The sequence below is a fragment of the Sceloporus undulatus genome, chromosome 2, assembly GCF_019175285.1.
Source record: "Sceloporus undulatus isolate JIND9_A2432 ecotype Alabama chromosome 2, SceUnd_v1.1, whole genome shotgun sequence".
NCBI lineage: Eukaryota > Metazoa > Chordata > Lepidosauria > Squamata > Phrynosomatidae > Sceloporus > Sceloporus undulatus.
The window spans coordinates 40,167,811-40,187,458 of NC_056523.1; the positions used below are offsets into that span (position 1 = coordinate 40,167,811).

At 39.6% G+C, this 19,648-nt stretch overlaps 1 protein-coding gene across 5 annotated transcripts in view; it reads left to right on the forward strand.

Annotated features, from left to right (window-relative positions):
• Positions 1-19,648, forward strand: part of CHL1 (cell adhesion molecule L1 like) — a 313,645-nt gene that overhangs the window by 179,413 nt on the left and 114,584 nt on the right. For all 5 annotated transcript variants that reach the window (XM_042452045.1, XM_042452044.1, XM_042452047.1 and 2 more), the window contains exon 3: positions 16,584-16,766. In XM_042452045.1, coding sequence (XP_042307979.1) covers positions 16,676-16,766 — 91 coding nt within the window. In that variant the 5' untranslated portion in view covers positions 16,584-16,675. The remainder of the gene's footprint in view (positions 1-16,583; positions 16,767-19,648) is intronic.

Genomic DNA, 19,648 nt, shown 5'->3' on the forward strand with positions numbered 1-19,648 from the left:
GCTGGTGACATATTTAGTAGCAAATAAACTGTATAATGGACCATGATTTATAGATTTTAATTGTTTCATTTAAAGGGGCAAAACTATTCATTATATTCTAGTCCAATCCAGTTTAGCCACCTGGCCTCTGATTTACTCGACCAAAGGATGCAAGTTAGACGAGTTGTTGTCTGATAGGACATCTGGCTTCTCAGTAGGGTTGGCACTCAGATCAACGTATGGCTTGAATATCAAGATATTTAGAGACCTGAAATTAGGGCCAGAGTATGCAAAATAACAGCCATGTTGATTCAAGAATATCTTAAATTGCTCCCCATGGTGGCTACTTCTATGCAGCAAGCTGTTCCTATGCAATGCAGATGGGGCAGTTTTGTCCACACCATCAAAGTTTGTGCTTTTTTTAAAAAAAAATAATCAGATACTACAGACAAAAAGATATTATCCACAATGATGGAATATGTAGAAGTAGCTGCTATTAGGAAAATGGTAGAAAAACAATAAAATTTACATGATAACTGTCTGATGCACTGCCCTGCGTTGTATGGCACAGACTAAATATGCCAGTTCTAAAGTGAAAGCCCTATTAAGTATTATATTAGGCATTGCCAGATCATCCCAAGACATTTTACTGCCTGAGTGAATTAGCAAACTGTGCCCCCCACATAACAACCCAAGTTGATGTACACCTCTGCAAGGCAAGTGACCTCATGTTGGCACAGGAAGCAAAAAATCCTCAAGCATCCTTCTTCATCTCTGTTAGTACTGTTGGTTAAAGTATAATTGTTAATAGTTTAATTGTGTTTTAATATTGACTTTTTGATATAATCATATTGATTTGTTAGCCTCTTTGAGATCCAATCCTGGGAGAAAGGCAAAGTGTAAATTATGATGTTGCTGATGGTGATATTCTTAACAAATTGTATCAATTTGCTGTCCTTTCCTGACACCAAATGAAAAGGAATAAATCTAAAAATCCTAAAACCATGGTGTCCTACACTTTCTAATGGCAGGGCTGGCCCTAGATGTGACATCTGAGTAGGGAGACTAAGCATACACAATCCACCTCTGTAAACCTTTACTGCCGTGCTGTTCTGATCAGCTACAATAGGGTGAGGGCTAAATTTTCATCAGGGAGCCTATGTGTGTGTGTAGTTCGCTGTGTGATTTAGACCTCTTGGTTTTTCAGTTATAAAAGCCTCCTATGGCAGAAATTCACACTTGTCATGGAAAAAGCCCAGAGGACCTGTGACATGACAGGAAGAAAATAAATGCACATCCCCACAGTCCTGTAATCCCCACAGGCTTTGGAGTAATGCCTAAGGAAATCTAGTGTCTTTCAATGAACAGCGCCATAACGAGAATGTACATTTGTGTACTGCAGCTGCTTGCCCCCACCAGAGGCTATGGGGTGCAGAAAGGACAGATGTGGTGGATCAACATTGGCTTTTCTCCTGTTCAGAGTGCAAGGTACTTTATGTTTTCAAAGTCATGGACCCAAAACCAAATGTTTCTGTAGTGTGAATGAACCTTATGTTGGTTCTAGCAATGACATCAGTAAAAACAAACCATTAGCGTTAGAGTTTTCTATATTACATTCTATATTACTGTTGTTGTTTTAATATTGTGAGCCACTCTGGGTCCCAGTTCTGGAAAAAGAGTGGGATACAAATAAATATATTAAATATATAAATAACACATTGATTATGTGATTAATGGAACTACATACCAGTTCCCTTCCTGATCTAATCACGATGTACAATGGGAAGGTGCATTACACTGGGATCTCTGGGAAGTGCCTTTTCATTTTTTTTTCCTGCTAAGCGTGCCTGTTTCAACCTCTGATAATGATGTCATTTGTCTGAAATATTTGATTTCCAGGTCTCTGTGTCCTCCTAAAACTATGCTGTCTGTATATAAATGGGTGGATGAGATCATGCCAGTTTCCATAGATCAATGCCTTAGGAATGTTGTAGACCTTCCCTTAAAGCATATCTGCCTTTCCTGTCCTGGCTTTATTCTAGATGAATCTATACTGTATGTCATCTTGCACTCCTGCTGTGTTCCAGTCCATCAGTTTCAAACCTAACCCTAAGCAAGGAAATAGAGAAATTAACAGAGCCCTTAGGAAGAAAAGACTGCATATGCCATCAGCTTGGTACTTTGTGGGTTACATTAGCTGAAGTAAAAGAGGAGAATGACTAGTGATAATGCAGCCTTGGCTGGTATTGTGGTAAAAACAAGAGACTATGCAATTTCAATCTGTTTTAAAGAAGAGATTATTTTGGTATGTCATGAGGGGAGTAAGAAAAGTACAGTGCTCCTGCGCCGTATGCGGGCGCACTATATGCGGCTTCAAGCTTATGCTTGAAGCTGTGTGACAATAGAATATATGGAGCATGTGCCCATGCCTGCGCACCACATGGTGTCATGAGCATGCAACCCATCGTTTTCAATGGGTGCAAGCATATGCTGAACTCTCCTTACTCGAGGAGATCTGGAATGGATCCCTCGCATAAAGGAAGGGCCCACTGTATGTACGCATGAAAGGTGTGTGTTTCCAGCCAAGACGTATGAGCCTAAGATCTTGTATAACTATTATAAAAAGTCTGGCTATTTCTGCCTCATTTTGAATAATTTAATCATAGGAGTTCATTGAAAGTTTGTGGTCAAGTTGCAGAATCACTGTGTCTTAGTGACTGCTCATTCAAATGTTACAATGTGACACTGAATTCAAAGTTCTCCACAGACTGTAGCCTTCCTGTTATCTAAATTACACTCAGTCCCCAACCCCCGGTCTGTCACTAATAGCCTGTCTGTACTGGCAGTTGTTATTCTGTTGTTGTTTTTTACTTCACTCAGAAGGGGATCTTGATCATGGCAATAAAATTACTAGGCAGCATAGTTTCTGTATATTATATGTAAAATAATAGTATATCTGGCTAACAGTGGAATGGCACAATGATTAGTACTTTCTCAATGGGAGATTAGGAGGTGCATGAAAATTTCTCCTGGACCAGGGTGATGTTAAGTTAGGGTGTATCTTTATGTGTTTATGATGAAACTGCTGTCTTGGCATAGGGCACAAGTTCAGATGGAACGATAAGCCAAACTTCTAGAGAATGTTGTCTTTGAGGAATTGATCAAGCATGTTGTTGCCCATATCCAAATCATTTTTGCTTGAATCCTTCTGCTAATGCAGATGGCTAACAAACCATCAACTGTCTGTAGTTTTATTTTCACAGCTTTGGGCAATGCTGGTGGGTCCAGGAGCCACTTTGAACCCCCAGATCCTGCAATGCATTGCTGAAATCCAGCAGCATGGTTGCAATGAAAAGTGGAAAAATCTTTTGTAATTTGTCTAAATTACATTCCCTAAATAAAGAAAGTGGGGTGTGCACAGGTTATTTTAGAGAAGAAATGTCTTTTCTGGAAGTTTCCAGGAACTTGGTTCTCCCATAACTGTATGCCTGGTTTTACCATGAAAATGTGTTGTTATTGTTGTTGCTGCCTCAGTGTCAGATTATGACTTGTTTGCGTGGGGGGGGGGGGGGGAGCCAACATTCCCAGTTTATTGATTGTAAGGAGAAAGCCATTGATATAGCTCAGTGGTTTGTTTAATGCTTGTGTTTGCAAAAGGAGCCAAGCAGAAGTGGTTGGGCAGTATGCACCAATATGTTGTTGGATGGTTATATGTCAGGATATACTGGAATCTTAGCTTTGCATGACATCCAAATTGATCTAGAGAGGAGAAGCCGGGGGAACACAAAGGCAAAAATTATCTGTGGGATTGTAGATCAGCTATCTTTTGGAAGAATGTGCAGTTTGGGCCATGTAAATAAATAAGGTTTGGGCACTAAAGAAATTTATGGGTCTGAAAAAAAGTCTGGGAGAATATGCCCTTGCCTTGAGAGATGCTTACAAATAAAAATAATACAGGAGAGTGTAGACCCCTTTAAAAAGAGGGAGTTAGCAACCATTATTATATAACCAATTTCCAAGGCAGCTTGAAACATAAAAACACTAGACATTAAGCCCAAATATAAGCAACTCCTTCCATCTGAACCATGTTGTTCTCTTCACTCAGTTCATTCAATATATAAGAAGTCACATAAAGTAATTCAGAATTTCAAGTTAACAAAGACAGACATGATCTGACTGTATTTTTACATGATGTGGGGAAGGAATATTAGGTGTCCTCTGAATGTATCCTGTTTTTTTTTCCAGCTGCCATTAATGATGTGCATTATTGTCCCCGGCTCCTAAGGAGAGGTCATGCTTACTACTGGCTCTCATTTTGACCATGCAGTATAGTAGCGAATACATTTTAATAATGTCCACACAAAGGAACCTATCCAATTAGCATGACTAGGTCACATTGACTCAAATCTGTCTACTGTTCAAAGTATGACCAAGCTGGTGTCCAACCAACTGTGTGCAGTGAAATAATGAGTGTTTTTAATTTGTAAAACCAGAAATCATTTAAAGAGATTTATCTTGCCCTTTTATCATTGGGGGTCACTCTGGAGCTCTAATTTCTAATTGCCACTGACTTTTATGTAAGATTCTTTTAACAAGTCATTGGTAAATTAAATCTGAATTTAGCTAAAGAAAAGGTCATCTCAAATATTAACTATTACTGAGCTTGTGGAAATCCAATTATTTCATTTCTCTTCACTACATTGTATAAAAGCTTACAAAATCTAGCTTTCATTGGCTTTGTTTATGAGTTTTTGGGAAAAGGAAGATAAAATAGCTTAGATGGTGGCGGATGTAGCAATAGCAATAGCAATATAATATAGTTTTTCTAGCAGTGGAAATGCAATCTGAAATTTTGGCTTGTCATGCTGTTTGAATTTATGAGCTATTTTTAATATAGCAATTATATGTAGTGAAAATTGCTCAGGAGCTTCAGGAGATAAATGAAATTTTAATAATTTCTGCCCTATTTGGTTGCCCAATTTTATTTTATTTTTTATGCATACCAGAAAAGGCAATGTACAATACAAGAATCGCGAATGGCATGGTTCCTTAACAAAATGGTACATGTTAGAGAACTGGCAGGCTGGAGGAAAAGGGCATCTCATTAAACAAATAAATGAGCTCTCCTCAAAGCAATCAGTATTTACAGTTATTGGAAGGGTACAGTAAATAATGAATAGTAGGCAAGGAGTTTGGGGTAATTATCCACAGTGAATTCAAATTACCTGCTTCACACACACACACACACACCTTGGGTTGAGAAAAGAGGGAAATGCAGAGAGAAGAAAATGATAAATTGCAGCTCTAAAGTTATTTAGCAAAAAGGAGACATTTTTACTGGAATTGGTGACCTTTTGCTGGTTTAATACCTCAGGATCTCCTCCCCAATTCAGTCTATCTAATACAAACAACTTCATAACATTCTTCAGAAAAGGCCTGCAAGATATTCTTCAAATGAGAGGTTCAGCTACAAACCACAGAAAGTCTGGTGAGATTTACTATATATAGTCATGTATATGGACATTTTAGTAAAAAAAAATGACCCCAAAAATCAGGTTTGACTTACCCATGGGTCAGTGGAAGTACTGTACCCTACCTCTTATCAAAAAGGGAGCTATCTCTTTCTCTAAATAGAGTGAAGAAAGGTGAGAACTTAGTCCATTCTGGGAGAACCTGAAAGAACTGCCCACCTGTACTGTTTCCACTGCAGTGCTGCTTGTGGCCCTTTTGAATGCTGGGGTGAGAAAACAATGGAGATGGCAGTTCTTTGGCACTCTCCTGAAAGGAGTGCCAAGAGTGTAGACATGCCCCACACACATATCATACATCCACCATACATCCATAGTTCCCTCTTCATCCATCCAGACTATAGGGTGAGCAAAGAATTTATGCCTGCCAGAATTTTCATTTTCCTTTGATTCATGCTTTGCACCCTTTGTTACATGCCCCTGAAGTGTACCCTTAATGACAGTGATAATAATTGCTCCTCTTCTTCTTATTATTATTCTGTTTCTCCTCCTCCTCCTCCTCCTCCTCCCCACCTTTCCCCCCAAACTGGAACTTGAAGCAGTTCACAATTTAAAAGAACAATAGAACTGAAAACATCTAAAAAACGAGCATTAAAATATATATAGTTACAGTATTAAAACACATTATACAGTAAAAGAATAATACACAATTTAAAAAAAAAGCTCTTTAAAAGAGTACAATTAAAACCGTGCAGAACCTCCAAACCTTTCTTTAAAAATGTTCTCTTTTAAAAGTCTGTCTGGATAAAAAGTAATTAGCTTGTTGACAGAAGGACAACAAGGAAGGGACCACTCAGACCCCCTGAGAAGGGAATTGTCCAGGGACAACCACTGAGAATGCCTTTCCCCTTGTTCCCAACCCTCATACTTTTGTGAAGGGCCTCTCCTGATGATCTCAGAGCCTGGGCTGACTCATACAGGGAACAGCCTGCCAAATAGTCTTGACCTGAGCCATATAGGGCTTTATAAGACAAAACTAGCTCTTTGAATTGCTCCCAGAAATAAAATGGCAATCAGTGGAGATATTTCAACAGCATTGTATAGTCTCTTTATCCTGCCCCAGTTACCAGTCTCACTTCACCTCCTTGGACCCTCTGAAGTTTCCAAACACAAAGGCAGCCCCAAGTAGGGTAAATTGCATAGTCCAAATAGGATGTGCCCAAGGCGAGGTACAGACCTCCCAAAAAGGTAGGCGTGCTGGCACCTTTTATTCTCCCACAGGGAGGCTGCAGCTGCCAAACCATGCAGCTTCCCTGCAGAGGAAAAAGAACCTGTGAAAAGTGGGTTCTCTTTGCGCCGCCATTGTGATGTCTGAGTGCACCAATGGCGCACTCGTGATGTCACATGTGCAGCACAACATGCGGACACTATGCGTCCATCACATAACAATGGTGGCACCGTATACACATGCTTTTATTGTATAGGGGTATTTTCCAAAGATCTCTTTTCTGCTTCCTTAGAATACCACATGCCAGAGTGTTGCCCCCATAGTGTTTCCCTGTTTCTCTATATATATTTATCTAAGGCAGTAGTTTAATAGCACTACAACATCATACAGTATTGTAATTGTATTATTAGGGCTTTTTGAAAAATAAATACACATAAAGCAATCATGATGAAGGAGGCAGGGCAAACAGGGCAGTGTGAATAACCATCTCGGTATTGAGGGATGTATAGTGTGAAAATTAAAACAGTAGATACACTGTTGCAGCACAAATGTGATGAGCATATGATACACAGCCAGATCATTCAGCTGTCTTTGTGAAGTAATTTTCAAATGGTACAATATGAAATAACTGACTAGTGTTATAAACATCTGAGTCCATATTGCACTGTTGCTTAGAGAGAGAAGTCAAAGTAAGTAGAAGGTGGTGCTTTTTTCCTTCTTCTAAGAAAGGAATAGTGGTATGCAAATTCAGAAACTCCACACTGGTAGACTTCCTTTCCTTTCACCTCAAAATCTGCTTCGTGCTCAGTTACACTGAACTGTTGCTGTTTTACAGCAGGACTGGCTAAAGTCTGGCATCTGGACTGAATGTGGACATACTGTAGTCCCAAAGACACACAGGAATCTCCTGAAGCCCTCAGAATGGTCAAAATGGTTGAATTATCAGCCCCAAACATTTACAAGCCACAATCCTCTTGATTCCCAAAGCCACTCAAACCTGAGAAAACCAGCCCAAACTGTCTGTTCTTAGGCTAAATGCCAGATCAGAAGTATTTTGGTTTCACTTCCTAGTTATGCTGTGACAAATGGTATGGCCTCATGAAAGTAGGTGGGTGATTTACAGATTACAGTAGTATTTTTCCCTTTATGTACTTATATTTTTCAAATATGTGAATGTTTCTGCACATTGTGTATTATGAAATGTGCACATTTTTCAGATATGTATAATTCTTTTGGACAAATCCATTGATATCCTTTAAAGTGTGCATTTCAGTGCATAAATGGTCGTAATCCTTGGGCATTCCAAGATGTGCACACCAAGCCAACTTGGTAGAGTCTCTGTTGGCCTTAATAGTAGTTTTTTGTAGATGGCCAAAAAGACTGGTATTGCTAGTTTAGATGTCGGTAGAGTGATTCACTTCCACTTTTAGCACATACTTGAAAAGCAATACACATGATGCTGAAGTTTAGAGCAAAACTTGGAAGGGATTAGTCAATCCACTGACTTCGAAGATTCCTGTTACCACTGTTGAAAAGGGAGCAAACCCAAGGAAGAAGAGCCCTCAGAAGGTGCAAAAGGGTATTGATTGCTGGTGCAAACTCTGTGTATACTGATAGCCCAAATAGTATATCTCTTTCTTTTTAGCCATCCCACATAAGTGGCATTTATGGTTGAATGGTCTGAGGGAGTCCCATTACAAGCTGAACTTCCCTTTTATCTTGTGTAGCACTAAAACTGAGTAGCAGTTTGAAGATCCAAATCACAGTTGATTGAAGCAAATTCTGTGTGAACAGAGACACATTTTAAAATGTCTCTAAAACTGCAGGGAAATGTCACAGCTCCACCATTTCCCTGATATGTATAGTAAGAAAAAGTGGTGTGTCCTTTGATGTAATGCTGCCATTTGAAGCTACTCTACACACTAAGATTGCTGTAGTCGAAACACATTCCCAGAACAATAGTAAATTTTCTGTTGTTTGAGTATAATTTGCCACAAAGCTTCTGAAGAATAATAAATGGTCATGTGTGAGTGAGTGAGAGGATGGTTTCAGAGCTGCCCAAAATCTTGAGATTCAAATGTTAATCCCATACAGACCAAATGAGGAAGAGCTAACCTTTTATTTTTATTAAAAGCTGGTGACAGGAATTTGGAAATAAGGTTTTCAAGAAGTCTGTTGTGCTGATAAACTGAAGAATAATGATTTAATTATTGCTATAGGAAGAATTCTTTCATCATGTAGGCACAGGGCATGGGTTATTTCATTATGGGTGAATGTACCTAGAGCCAGAGGGCTAACATTAAAAGTGAGTGCTACCTCTCCTGGCAGAAGAGAGCACTATAACCAGTTCTCCCAGAAGGACCCACCACAAAGAGGCATGCTGTGCTAGAAGGACAAGATGTTTAAAAGTTTATGTATACATTCAAACTCTCAATATCTGTTTGTGCAAACAACCAAATATACGCCTGCACCAAATATAAAGCTGCACCATTACCGAAAAGAATGGAAAGAAGGGAATTATTCAGTTGTTTAATTAAATTACAACTTTCTTCCAGTGAGCTCAATGTTGTGTAAAGGGATGGGAAAATATTTGAAATGGTCACACAGGGGCTTTACAGATGAGGATAAAGGGGTCGCCAGAGGCCGCCCCTTTTTCCTCTGGATTGTGGCAACCACATGGCCGTGACAATGATCCACTGTAAAAAAGAGCTGTGAAATGCAGCTCTTTCTTGCAGTGTTGCAAGGCGCGATTAAGGCCCTGGCACAGCGTAGTGATGTCATGGGTGCACCACACTGTTTGGACATGGCGCACATGCGACGTCATCAACACGTGCAGCAATGATGCCACTGTGATGTTCTAAGTTTCAGGAGCGTGCAGATGCTGTGCGCTCCCGAACCCTACTATCACCACCATGACGCTGTTTCTTGCCAGTGTGCACTGGGCCAAAATAAGTTTCTGGGATATCAACAAATCCTAACAAGGAGAATGCTAGATGTGTGAGCATCTTCACAATTCAGGACTGATTCTGTGCCCCGCCTTAAAAAAAAAAACCAGAAGAAAATGCTGTTATTGGCACAACATGCATTTTTTGCACAAAGTCCTGAACTGCAAATAGTCTTTGGAAACTTCAGTTTATGACAACCTTCTCACAGAGAGAAAAAAGATAATATTATTTATGTCTGTAGTTGCCTACATGGATCCGCACAGTTTTTATCCTCACAACAACCCTGAGAGGTAGAAAAAGGTGAAAGAGATAATGTTTGGCCTAGGTTTACTTAAGGGCAAAACAGACTGCTCCTGAAAGAGCTGGGTTGGGGCTGAAGCAACCACACATTTTACGTGGGTTTATGATGCTCATGCGGCATATAAATGCTACACTGCCGGAGCACCTTGAATCTGGCTGCCATGCTGGTGGGTGGACAGTGTAAAACTGGCTTCTGTGCATCTTTGGGGTGTACGTTATGTGTACACTATGCCCCCAAGCCAGCTGGAAGCTGGTTTTTCATCCTGGTCTGTACCAGCTACTAATGAATTTAATAGTTGAGCATGGACTTTAACCTCGGGACCTTTCACACCACACAATTAGAGTGCTATGATTCTACTTCAACTGCCAGACCCCATTCTATGGGATCCAGACGTCTGCAGCTTAGAGAGGGATTTTTTTTTAATTCTCAATCATTTATACAGGGATTTATAAACTCTAAAATGATCTATAAACTATAAAATATAGAGCACCTTTTAAACTATAAACCCTTGAATTCCATAGGATGCAGCTACCACTGTTAAAATAGAATCATAGTGCTATAACTCTGTAGTGTGAAAAGGTCCTTGGATGGCCCTAGTTCCAACCCAACACTAATAATTGCACTGCATAGTAGCAACAGCACCCCCCCCCCCCCCCAAATACCAGTACCAGTGACATCTGATGGCTTCCATGTGAGTAGAGCAGTGACCCTACTCCAAGACTTTAAAAATGCTATCCAAAGTTCTGGATCATGGTTTAGCCCTTTGGATCTCTTCATTCATTTTCAGATCAAAAGCTGGAGTGGATTCGCCATCCCACTGATAGGGGAAGCAAAAGCTGCCACTCACTAGGACAAGTAAGGGAAAAGAGTAAATGCACAGAATATTGAAGGGAGGGAATAACAGGAGCAGTAGCATTGATGGTTTCCTCTTCAGTAGGGCAAGGGCTGGTGGTGGAGGGAAGAGCACTGTAATTCACTGTCTGAAAACAGGCAGGGCCAAATAGGCAGCAGCTTCTGTTTTTTCATGAGCTGCCACTTTTCCTATGTTCTGAAATGTTTGCAGCTAGAATTAAGTCTTCAAACACAGTGATTAATAAAAGAAAGAAAATTAGTATTAACTGGGCTCTTCAATTATTTCTCCAGCTTGTGGTCTAAAAAATTGTTAACACAAATGTAACTATATCTTTTACTTTTCATCATAAGCACAGGGTGATTTTTCCCTGTCTGAAAACACCTGTGTCTAACTCAAAATGCATGTCTTTGTGAAATGTAAACATAGATGCACAGCAATGCCACCTTGTGCTCAGTCAATAAGAAAATATATATGAGAGTGCATATGTTTTTTTAAAAGTGACAAAAGTGTGAATAATAAGGGGGAAATAGCAAAATATGTACATGAGAATCAAAAACAAAGTCTAACAACCCAAACAGAAACAGAGAAGAGAAGGGAAGAAAAAGCAGATGGGATTTGGAGGGCGGGGAAATAAAAGTGCCAGCAAGGAAATTGCATATTGATACTATAGGAATACCTCAGTTAAAAAAAGTAGATTTGTTCCCAAGCATTACATCTTTAACAGGAAGTGTGGAACCTGAGGCAAAAATGACATGAAAAAATAGGGGTAGGTTCCTATGCCAGAAAAAAGAAGAGCAGTTTAATATATCTTTATGGGTTTTTTTGGGCTATGTGGACATGTTCTAGAAGAGGTTTTTCCTGATGTTTCGCCAGCATCTGTGGCTGGCATCTTCAGAGAAATCTGGCATAGAAGAAAGTTGGGTTTATGTATACTGTGTGACCCTAGGTAAGGAGGAGTGATTTCTTTGTTAATTTGTGTATTATTCTGTTGTTGATGGCAAGGCCTCAGGTTGGGAGGATATGCAAAGAGGATTAGTGTCTGTTTAGTTAGTTATCATTGGACCTCATCGCACAGGGTTTTTAGAATGGCCCTGGCACGGAACGAAAGGGGGAGGAAAGGGAACAGAATGGGGAAAGGACACAATTTAAGACATGCCAGAATGCCACAGATGCAGCCGGAAGTCCCCGTTCTGTTCACCATCCATGATTTTTAGGAACTGTTCAGAACAGTTCCTGAAAATTGCCCTCTGGGGGGTGGTTGGGTAACAGAACACTGACTTCTGGTGGCATTGGCGGTGTTCCGGAATATGGTAAAATGTGTCCTTTCTCCATTCTGTTCCCTTGCCACCCCCTTTTGTTCCGCACCAGGGCCATTCTAAAAACCCCATGCGATGAGGTCCATTGTCTGCTTGGAAAACCCCTGACCCTGGGTGGTTTTCATTTGCATTTCCTGAGTCCTTATTTTGCTGTTTTTCAGGATCGGTAGCCAAACTTACTTCACTTTAAGGTTTTTTTCTTTCCTTTTGTAGTCATCCAGGTGTTTGTGGATTTCAGTGGCTTCCCTGTGCAATCTGACCTGATAGTTGTTGGCATGGTCCAGAATTTCAATGTTTTAAAACAGCATTTTGTGCCCAGGATGATTTTTTAAAGTGTTCTGCTACTGTTGATTTTTCTGGCTGACTCAATCTGCAGTGTCTCTCATGTTCCTTGATTCATATTTGAACACTGTGTTTGATGGTCCCTATGCACACTTGTCCACAGTTGCATGGTATGCAGTAAACTCCTGCTGCTGTGAGAGAGTCTCTCTTGTCCTTCGCTGAGTGCAGCATTTGCTGGATTTTCTTGGTCGATTTGTAAACCATTTGGAGGTTGTGTTTCCTCAGCAGTTTCCCTATTCTGTCTGTGACTCCTCTGATGTATGGTAAAAAACTAAGATATATGATAAAAAAAAACTATGGATGCCAGCTATTAAAGCTTTTGACTTCACAGTTTAATATACTTCAGCAATTTTTCCATTCAACTTATCTATGGGGATAAGTGAAATGAAACAATCATGTCAGGTAATTATTGCAGAAGTAAACAGAACATTGAAAGCTGTTTCCAAATGCATTCACATTTTAAAATTTTACTGTCCTCCATTTTTCTTATATTTTCCATTTTGGTGGCTACATTTACAGATCTGTGCTGTTTTAATATACTGATGAGGTAGTTTATCTGTTTTCTCTTTTTATCCTTTTATGTTCCCATGTCCTCAGTAAGGGATGCTGGAGGCAGCTGCTGTTTTGCTGGGAGTCACAGCAGCAATTGTAGATTCTGCTAGAGTAGAATCTCATTCTTCCCAGCTCCCACAAACTGACAAAGAAAGTCTGTGTTTCTCCATCCTTCCTTCCCTATCCTCCCATTGTTGATGCTATTAAAACAAAACAACACAAAATCCTCTTAGCTAGGTAAAAGACAAGGAGAGAAAGCAGGGCCCGAGGGCATAAAAACACTTTGTAAAAAAAAGGCTTCTTTGTCAAAGGGTTTGTTAACTGAAGTTTGCTTGTAATTATTTCCTCAAGCCTGCCAAATCCAGATTCATGGCTGGATATGGTTTAAATCCAGGGTCAGGAAAGTGCAGCTCATGGACAACACGAAGTCCCACAGTGCTTGTGTAGTTTTAAAAAGTGATACTGTAGTTTGCCATCAGAATTTAACAACATTTATAATGGGATTGCCAGTATCATTGTTAGTATCATCATTGTTGTTAATCTCCATCAAATCAGCTTTGATTTATGGCAACCCTATGAATGAGACACCTCAAAGTCACTCTGTTATTAATAGCCCTACTAAAGTCTTGCAAACTCAAGATTGTGGCTTTCTTGATTGTGTCCTTCCGCCTGTAATGTGGTCTTCCTCTATTCTCATGACCTTTAACCTTGCCAAACATTATCATTTTTCCCAATGAGTCATGTCACTCTAGGCAGTTGATTCCATACAATCCACTCCATACACTTAGGCCCTCTTCAGTCAGTCAAAACTGGGCTGACCGTTACCTAGAGGACATTTTATTTGGCTGCTCTGAGAATGTGGAATGACCTGTCAGAAGAGACCAATCAGTTCTAGATGTTCTCTGAGTTTAAATCTGCAGTAAAGACAAGTCTTTTCCAACAGGCCTATCCAGATTATTTTAAAATTATGGCTTCAAATTTGTATTGGTGGATTTTAGTATGTATTAGTTTTATGTGCTTTATGTATGATTTATATTTATATAAATACAGTTGAGTCTTCCTTATCCACAGTACCGAAATCCGAAATCCTCCAAAACCCAAATTATTTTTCATGGGTGGCTGAGACAGGAAAGCCATCACTTTCTGATGGTTTAGTGTATACAAAGTTAGTTTCATGCACAAAATTATTAAAACTATTGTACAAAATTACCTGCAAGCTATGTGTATAAGGCATATAGGATACATGAATCAATTTTGTGTTTAGGCTTGGGTTCCATCTCCAACATCTCACTATGTACGCATATGCAAATATAAAATCCAAACAAATCCATAACAAAACCCTTCTGTTCACAAGGATTTTGGATAACGGAAAATCAGCCTATAGGTAAGAAATGATGGTGGTGGTGGTTAGGATGATGAGTATCAGCAGTCTGTGTCATAGTCAATATCACATTCATTAAATTCATTTTAAATACATTTAAGGTTGATTTATATATAAATATACATTTAATTTACAATATCACATTTGAGTGGGGAATTTTTATTCTTAATTATGAGTGGGGTATAATTTTAATAAATACAATAATATTTCACACATTTTAATTCATCTCAGATGTTTTTGACAAGTGGCCCCTTGCTTAACAGCAGTTGCCCACACCAGGTTTAAATTTTGGTTTCCTTGGCCAAAATCAGGCATTCTCTATATGTGCCTATATTCCAAACTGGGATAAATCTGCTGTAGCTCAAGTCTGATTTAGTTACTGTCAGCTTTAACATTTACCATGGGGGTAGGCAGAGGTGGGGGGAATCCCTGAATATGAAATTCCATCAAAGCCCTACTCATTTATTTTTGGCATTAAGTCAAAAAACTGCTGAGATCTCCATAATTTCTACCCAGTTATAAACCAATGGCCTGTAACACCCTCCCAATAATTGCTGGTCAGCCAGCTGTTTCTTGCTGTCTCTCTGGGGTTTTCTAAGTGTCACTTTCTGGCTGGCTGCCTTATTCTTCTGTGGAATGAGTCTGAATGGTAAATGTGCTTCTCTGCAGTACAAATTACAGTCCAGAAGATTTCTTTGGGAATAGCTACTCACCTGACCTCCCATCAATATCGCAGTGGGTTGCTACTCCACTGGCTTCCACCTTGATCACGAGTAACACTTTTCTGAGCATGCTGTTGAATAAAAAAAATGAGACATTTATTTTGTTCTTTATTTCACTTTTATTCTTCCAAGGAATTTAGGAAGATTATATCCTCTTTCCAGCTCCCCTTCTGTCCTTAAAATAATGCTGTAAAGTAGTCTGTGCTATAGCAATTGATACAAAGCCACTCACTGAGCAGACCAAATTAACATTTTGAGATACTGCTACCACACAACAGTCTTTCCTTCAGGTTTCTAGTATATGCTAATTGACTTATGAGTAATCCAGATCAAGCCAACATGATATAGTGATTTGGGTGTTGGACTAGGACTCTGGAGACCGGGAGGGGTCAAATACCTCGTTGGTCATGGAAACCCACTGGGTGGCCTTGGGAAAGTCACACTCCCCCAGCCTCAGTGGAAGGGAATGCAAACCCCCACCTCCCAAACAAATCTTACCAAGAAAACCCTGTGATAGGTTCACCTTAGGGTTGCCATAAGTCAGAAACAAGAACAAAAATAACAATTTGGATAGTTTCCATGCCACCAAAAGCATCTGGGGAAGTAGACTAAAGTCTATGAAAGCTCATGCTGCCAACTTCTTTCTTCCAGTTAGTCTCAAAGGTACTATAAAATCTCTCTGCATACTGATTCTACAGACTAACACGGCTATATCTTTGAATTCTACCAATTTGGACCAAGTTCAGTGCAGGACTGCACTGAAATGTTTTGGCTATCTAATCAAACTACTGATAACAAGACAGAATATCTTGGGTGAACCTAGAATTTATTTTAAAACATTTTTTTTTTTTTTACCAAGAATGGGTGAGTGCTGATTGGAATCCTAGCATTTTCCCATCAGGTGGACAATCATGGCATCCTCCAGATATAGTGGAAGTGTAGCTCCCAACATTCCTCACTATTGACAATGTGGGCTTGGGTCACCCATCTGGAATAATTACATTTTTGGCCTTTTACTGCACATTCACTGCAGATTTAAATTAGTTTCATTATAGTAGTGTTGGTGTGAGGAGAGATGAGAAAGAACTGAAAATGTGAGTTCAGCTTTTTCTTAAAGAAACAAATGCGGGTAAACTTTCAGGCAAACAAATGAAAGATGATGTAAACAAGAATGATGAAGAAGGTTATTCATATCCATATGTACTTTTAAAATAAATGAATGTAAACCATTATAAATTTGGCAATTTTTAGCCATGGTTACTCTTATTTGCAAAGGAAAAAGTAATTAGATTTCTGTAGTGTAATTGATTTTGTTTCCTCTGTGTCTCTTTTTGTGTGTGGATTCAGGGGAGGGGGAGAATATGTTATAATGTGTATGTTACTGTGATTTATGTTTCCGTTTATATGTCTTGACTATTTCTTGATTTTCCTAATATAATTAGAGCTGAGCTGATGCCTTGAGTTTATTTATATGGCTCTCTTTGCTCCGTTTCCAGGCTTTGCTCTTGAGGACGTCTTTTAAACTGAAGAACAGAAAAACCACAAGGCACATTTCAGTCTCTTTGGACTCCCTGTTTACAAAAGAAAGATGGAGATGTCATTAAACACAAAAGGGATCACTGTATGCATGCTTCTCTTTGTATTAAGTTTGGCCGGATCCATTGAAATCCCGCTTTCTGGTAAGTTGTAGCTATTTACTGAATGTTCTCATACCATCAAATAGATTACATCCTGCTGATGTGCTGTTTCCATTTTGAGCTTTCTGATGCTCTAGTGGAGCCTATGGGGAATTCATATGTGAAATAAATGTATATCTGCTTTCCTCTCTTGACTGGTCTGCAGCACAGTAAACAAGTAGCTGAGGGTGTGTGGGGTTTTTTGTGTTCTGTTTATTTAGATTTGATAGTGTAATGTAGAAAGCCCCAGAGGTAAAAGGGTAAATTATACAATCCAGTAATTTTTTTAATATTAATCCAGAAATCACTTCATTCACACAAACACACACACCCTATCTATTGCAATTTTAAGCCCAAATGTATTTATTTAATATATCTCTTGGTCTGTTACCATAGAAATGAGAAGTCTGTTTCTTTGTTCATGTTTAGCTGTGGCATGGTTGTTGTATAGTACACACAGATCCACTATTCCTCATTGGAAGTAGAGGATCTGAAGTTTTCTTTTACCAGATAAGCCCTCAAAACAGGAATTGAAAGTACTGAGCATGCTCATAAGAATTACACCTAACCTAATGTATAGCTGAAATTTGGTAACTCAAGGCTCCCTTCCTTTGCAAATATATGATTTTCTTAAGTGTTTGTAAAGAAGTTTAACTGAATGGAGAACATTTCAGATTTTTATGGAGAATCAAGCTAGATATGGGACTGCATTGGCCTGGCCTGGCAGGTGTATTTCATGGTTTCCACATTCAATGCTCTTCTCAGGTTAGTAATTTACTTTCTCCCTGTCAATGAAGACAGTAAGAAAGGGCTTGTTTTTGGTAAAGCTCAGCTTCTAGCTCTCTAGTTTGAACTTTTGAAGTGAATGTTCTGGGTTTGGGAGAGTGACAATATGACTGAATCTCTGCTCAGCCATCCACCTGTCCACATATCCAAACCCTATATATACTGTAAAGCTGAATGCTCACCACCATATCAAGCATATTTATCTGATCTTATAAAGAATAAAAATGTGTATTTCATTCTCATGTGCAAGAAGGAAAAAATTAATTTCCCCCCTCCTCATCTCCCAGATGTCTTCTGCTGGAATCAGTGAGAGTTCTCACAGTCACAAAAATGATTTTGCACTAATGGTGCAAAAATATGGCGGGTTATAAACCGCCATAAAGTCCGCGCTCCGTGCATACTAGGGTTAGGAAGGGCCTTATTAGGGTTAGGAAGGTTCTTACCTTCCTCACGGCCCTTCCTGCCAGTTCGCGCAGAGCGCGGACTTTATGGCGGTGCCCATCCACATGGGCGCCGCCATTTTGATGTCTTGGACGCTGTGTGTTCAGACGTGTCACAGCGGAAGTGACGCCGCGAGGGCATGCTCTGCCCCTCAAGGCGCCACTTCCGCGTTTTGAAAAGGAGCGCCATTTTGGCGCTCCTTTTTTGCTGTGTGGGGAAGCCTCGCGGTCTGGCCGCTGGGGCTTCCCTACGCAGCGAATGGTGGCGGCGGGAAAACGGCCCCTTGAGGGCCATTTGTAACCCGCCTATGATAGTTCCTGCCTTGCTCTGTGACTTTCTGATTCAGGTTGTTTGCATCTTTTAGATAATCAAGCCAATTGTCCCATGGTTGTTGTATGCTTTTGTGATTACTGTGAACTTCTATTATTGTTGTAAGCTTTGTTTCAAAAAGAGAAAAAAAAGTTTGGTACAAAGACATTTTTCAGTAAATTTCAACTGAGAATCAGAAAATGTTTCTGATCAAATCAAAAAGAAATAATTTTGTGATAATTCTTCATACCCCTAGCCTCTACCAACATCAAACCTGTCTATTGTGTGTCTAAGACTGAAGCAGACCAGCAGCTTGGAGTGGCTCTGAAAGCAGGCTACTACTGTGGTCCCAAATAGGCCACCAGAAAGGAGCGGCTTTTTGCTACTCTTTTTTTCTGAAGGCCTTGGAGCTGTTTCCAGCCACATCAGGGACATGTGTTGTGTGCACACCACACCCCTGAAGGGCCAGAAGCCACATCTTTTTGCCCGTCTGTTTCAGAACCCTAGTTACCACAGCTGGTCAAGACATTTGCTCTCCATTCCAAACAGAGAACCTGATGGAAGTGATATTTCATAGGATGGTTTCCTCCACCAGAATTGACATGATAGAATTTATGTCAGTTTTAGGGGAGGCTTCAAACATTTTACATGTAGGATTCTACTGATATTTTAAGGTAACAGAGTTGAACACCTAGAGAACATAGGTTGAACAGTCCAGGGACTAAGACCATTGCCTCCAAATATCTGCCACCTTTCGAGGGTTGTCTCACCATCTTATGTTTGGCCAACTTCACTGAATAACTTGATTAGAACCTGAACAACCAGCCATGATGAGTAGAAATCAGAAATCAAGAAAGAGCACACACAAAACAAAAACTCACCTCTGATCTGCATTGTAACCAGCTGATTCTTATAGTGCTCTAAAATATTCCAAATTCAGGAGGGACACGTATATTTTCAGTTATAATTTCAGTATGCCTACTAAGCATTAGGCCATTAATATCTGGTACTAAATACCATCTAATAGTTTCATCCAGAGGTAGAGTGGAGAGTGTGTGCCATATATGTCATGGTAAGGAATTGCTGTTGTACTCAACATTAATTCACAATATCATGATTAGTTTAAAAAGTTTATACTGTTTGAATATTTGACACTGAAGTTACATCCATGTAACCTTAAAAAATCTGTTCTATCAGGAAATTTGAACTTAGCCCTGAAAATGTAACTCATCTACTTGGCTTCCAGCTGCAAGAATCACATTAAAATTCTCTGATGAGCCACAGAACCATATTCTGGTTTAAGTAGTGACAAGAACAATTTCTTTCTCCAAATTATTTGACCTTCCTTT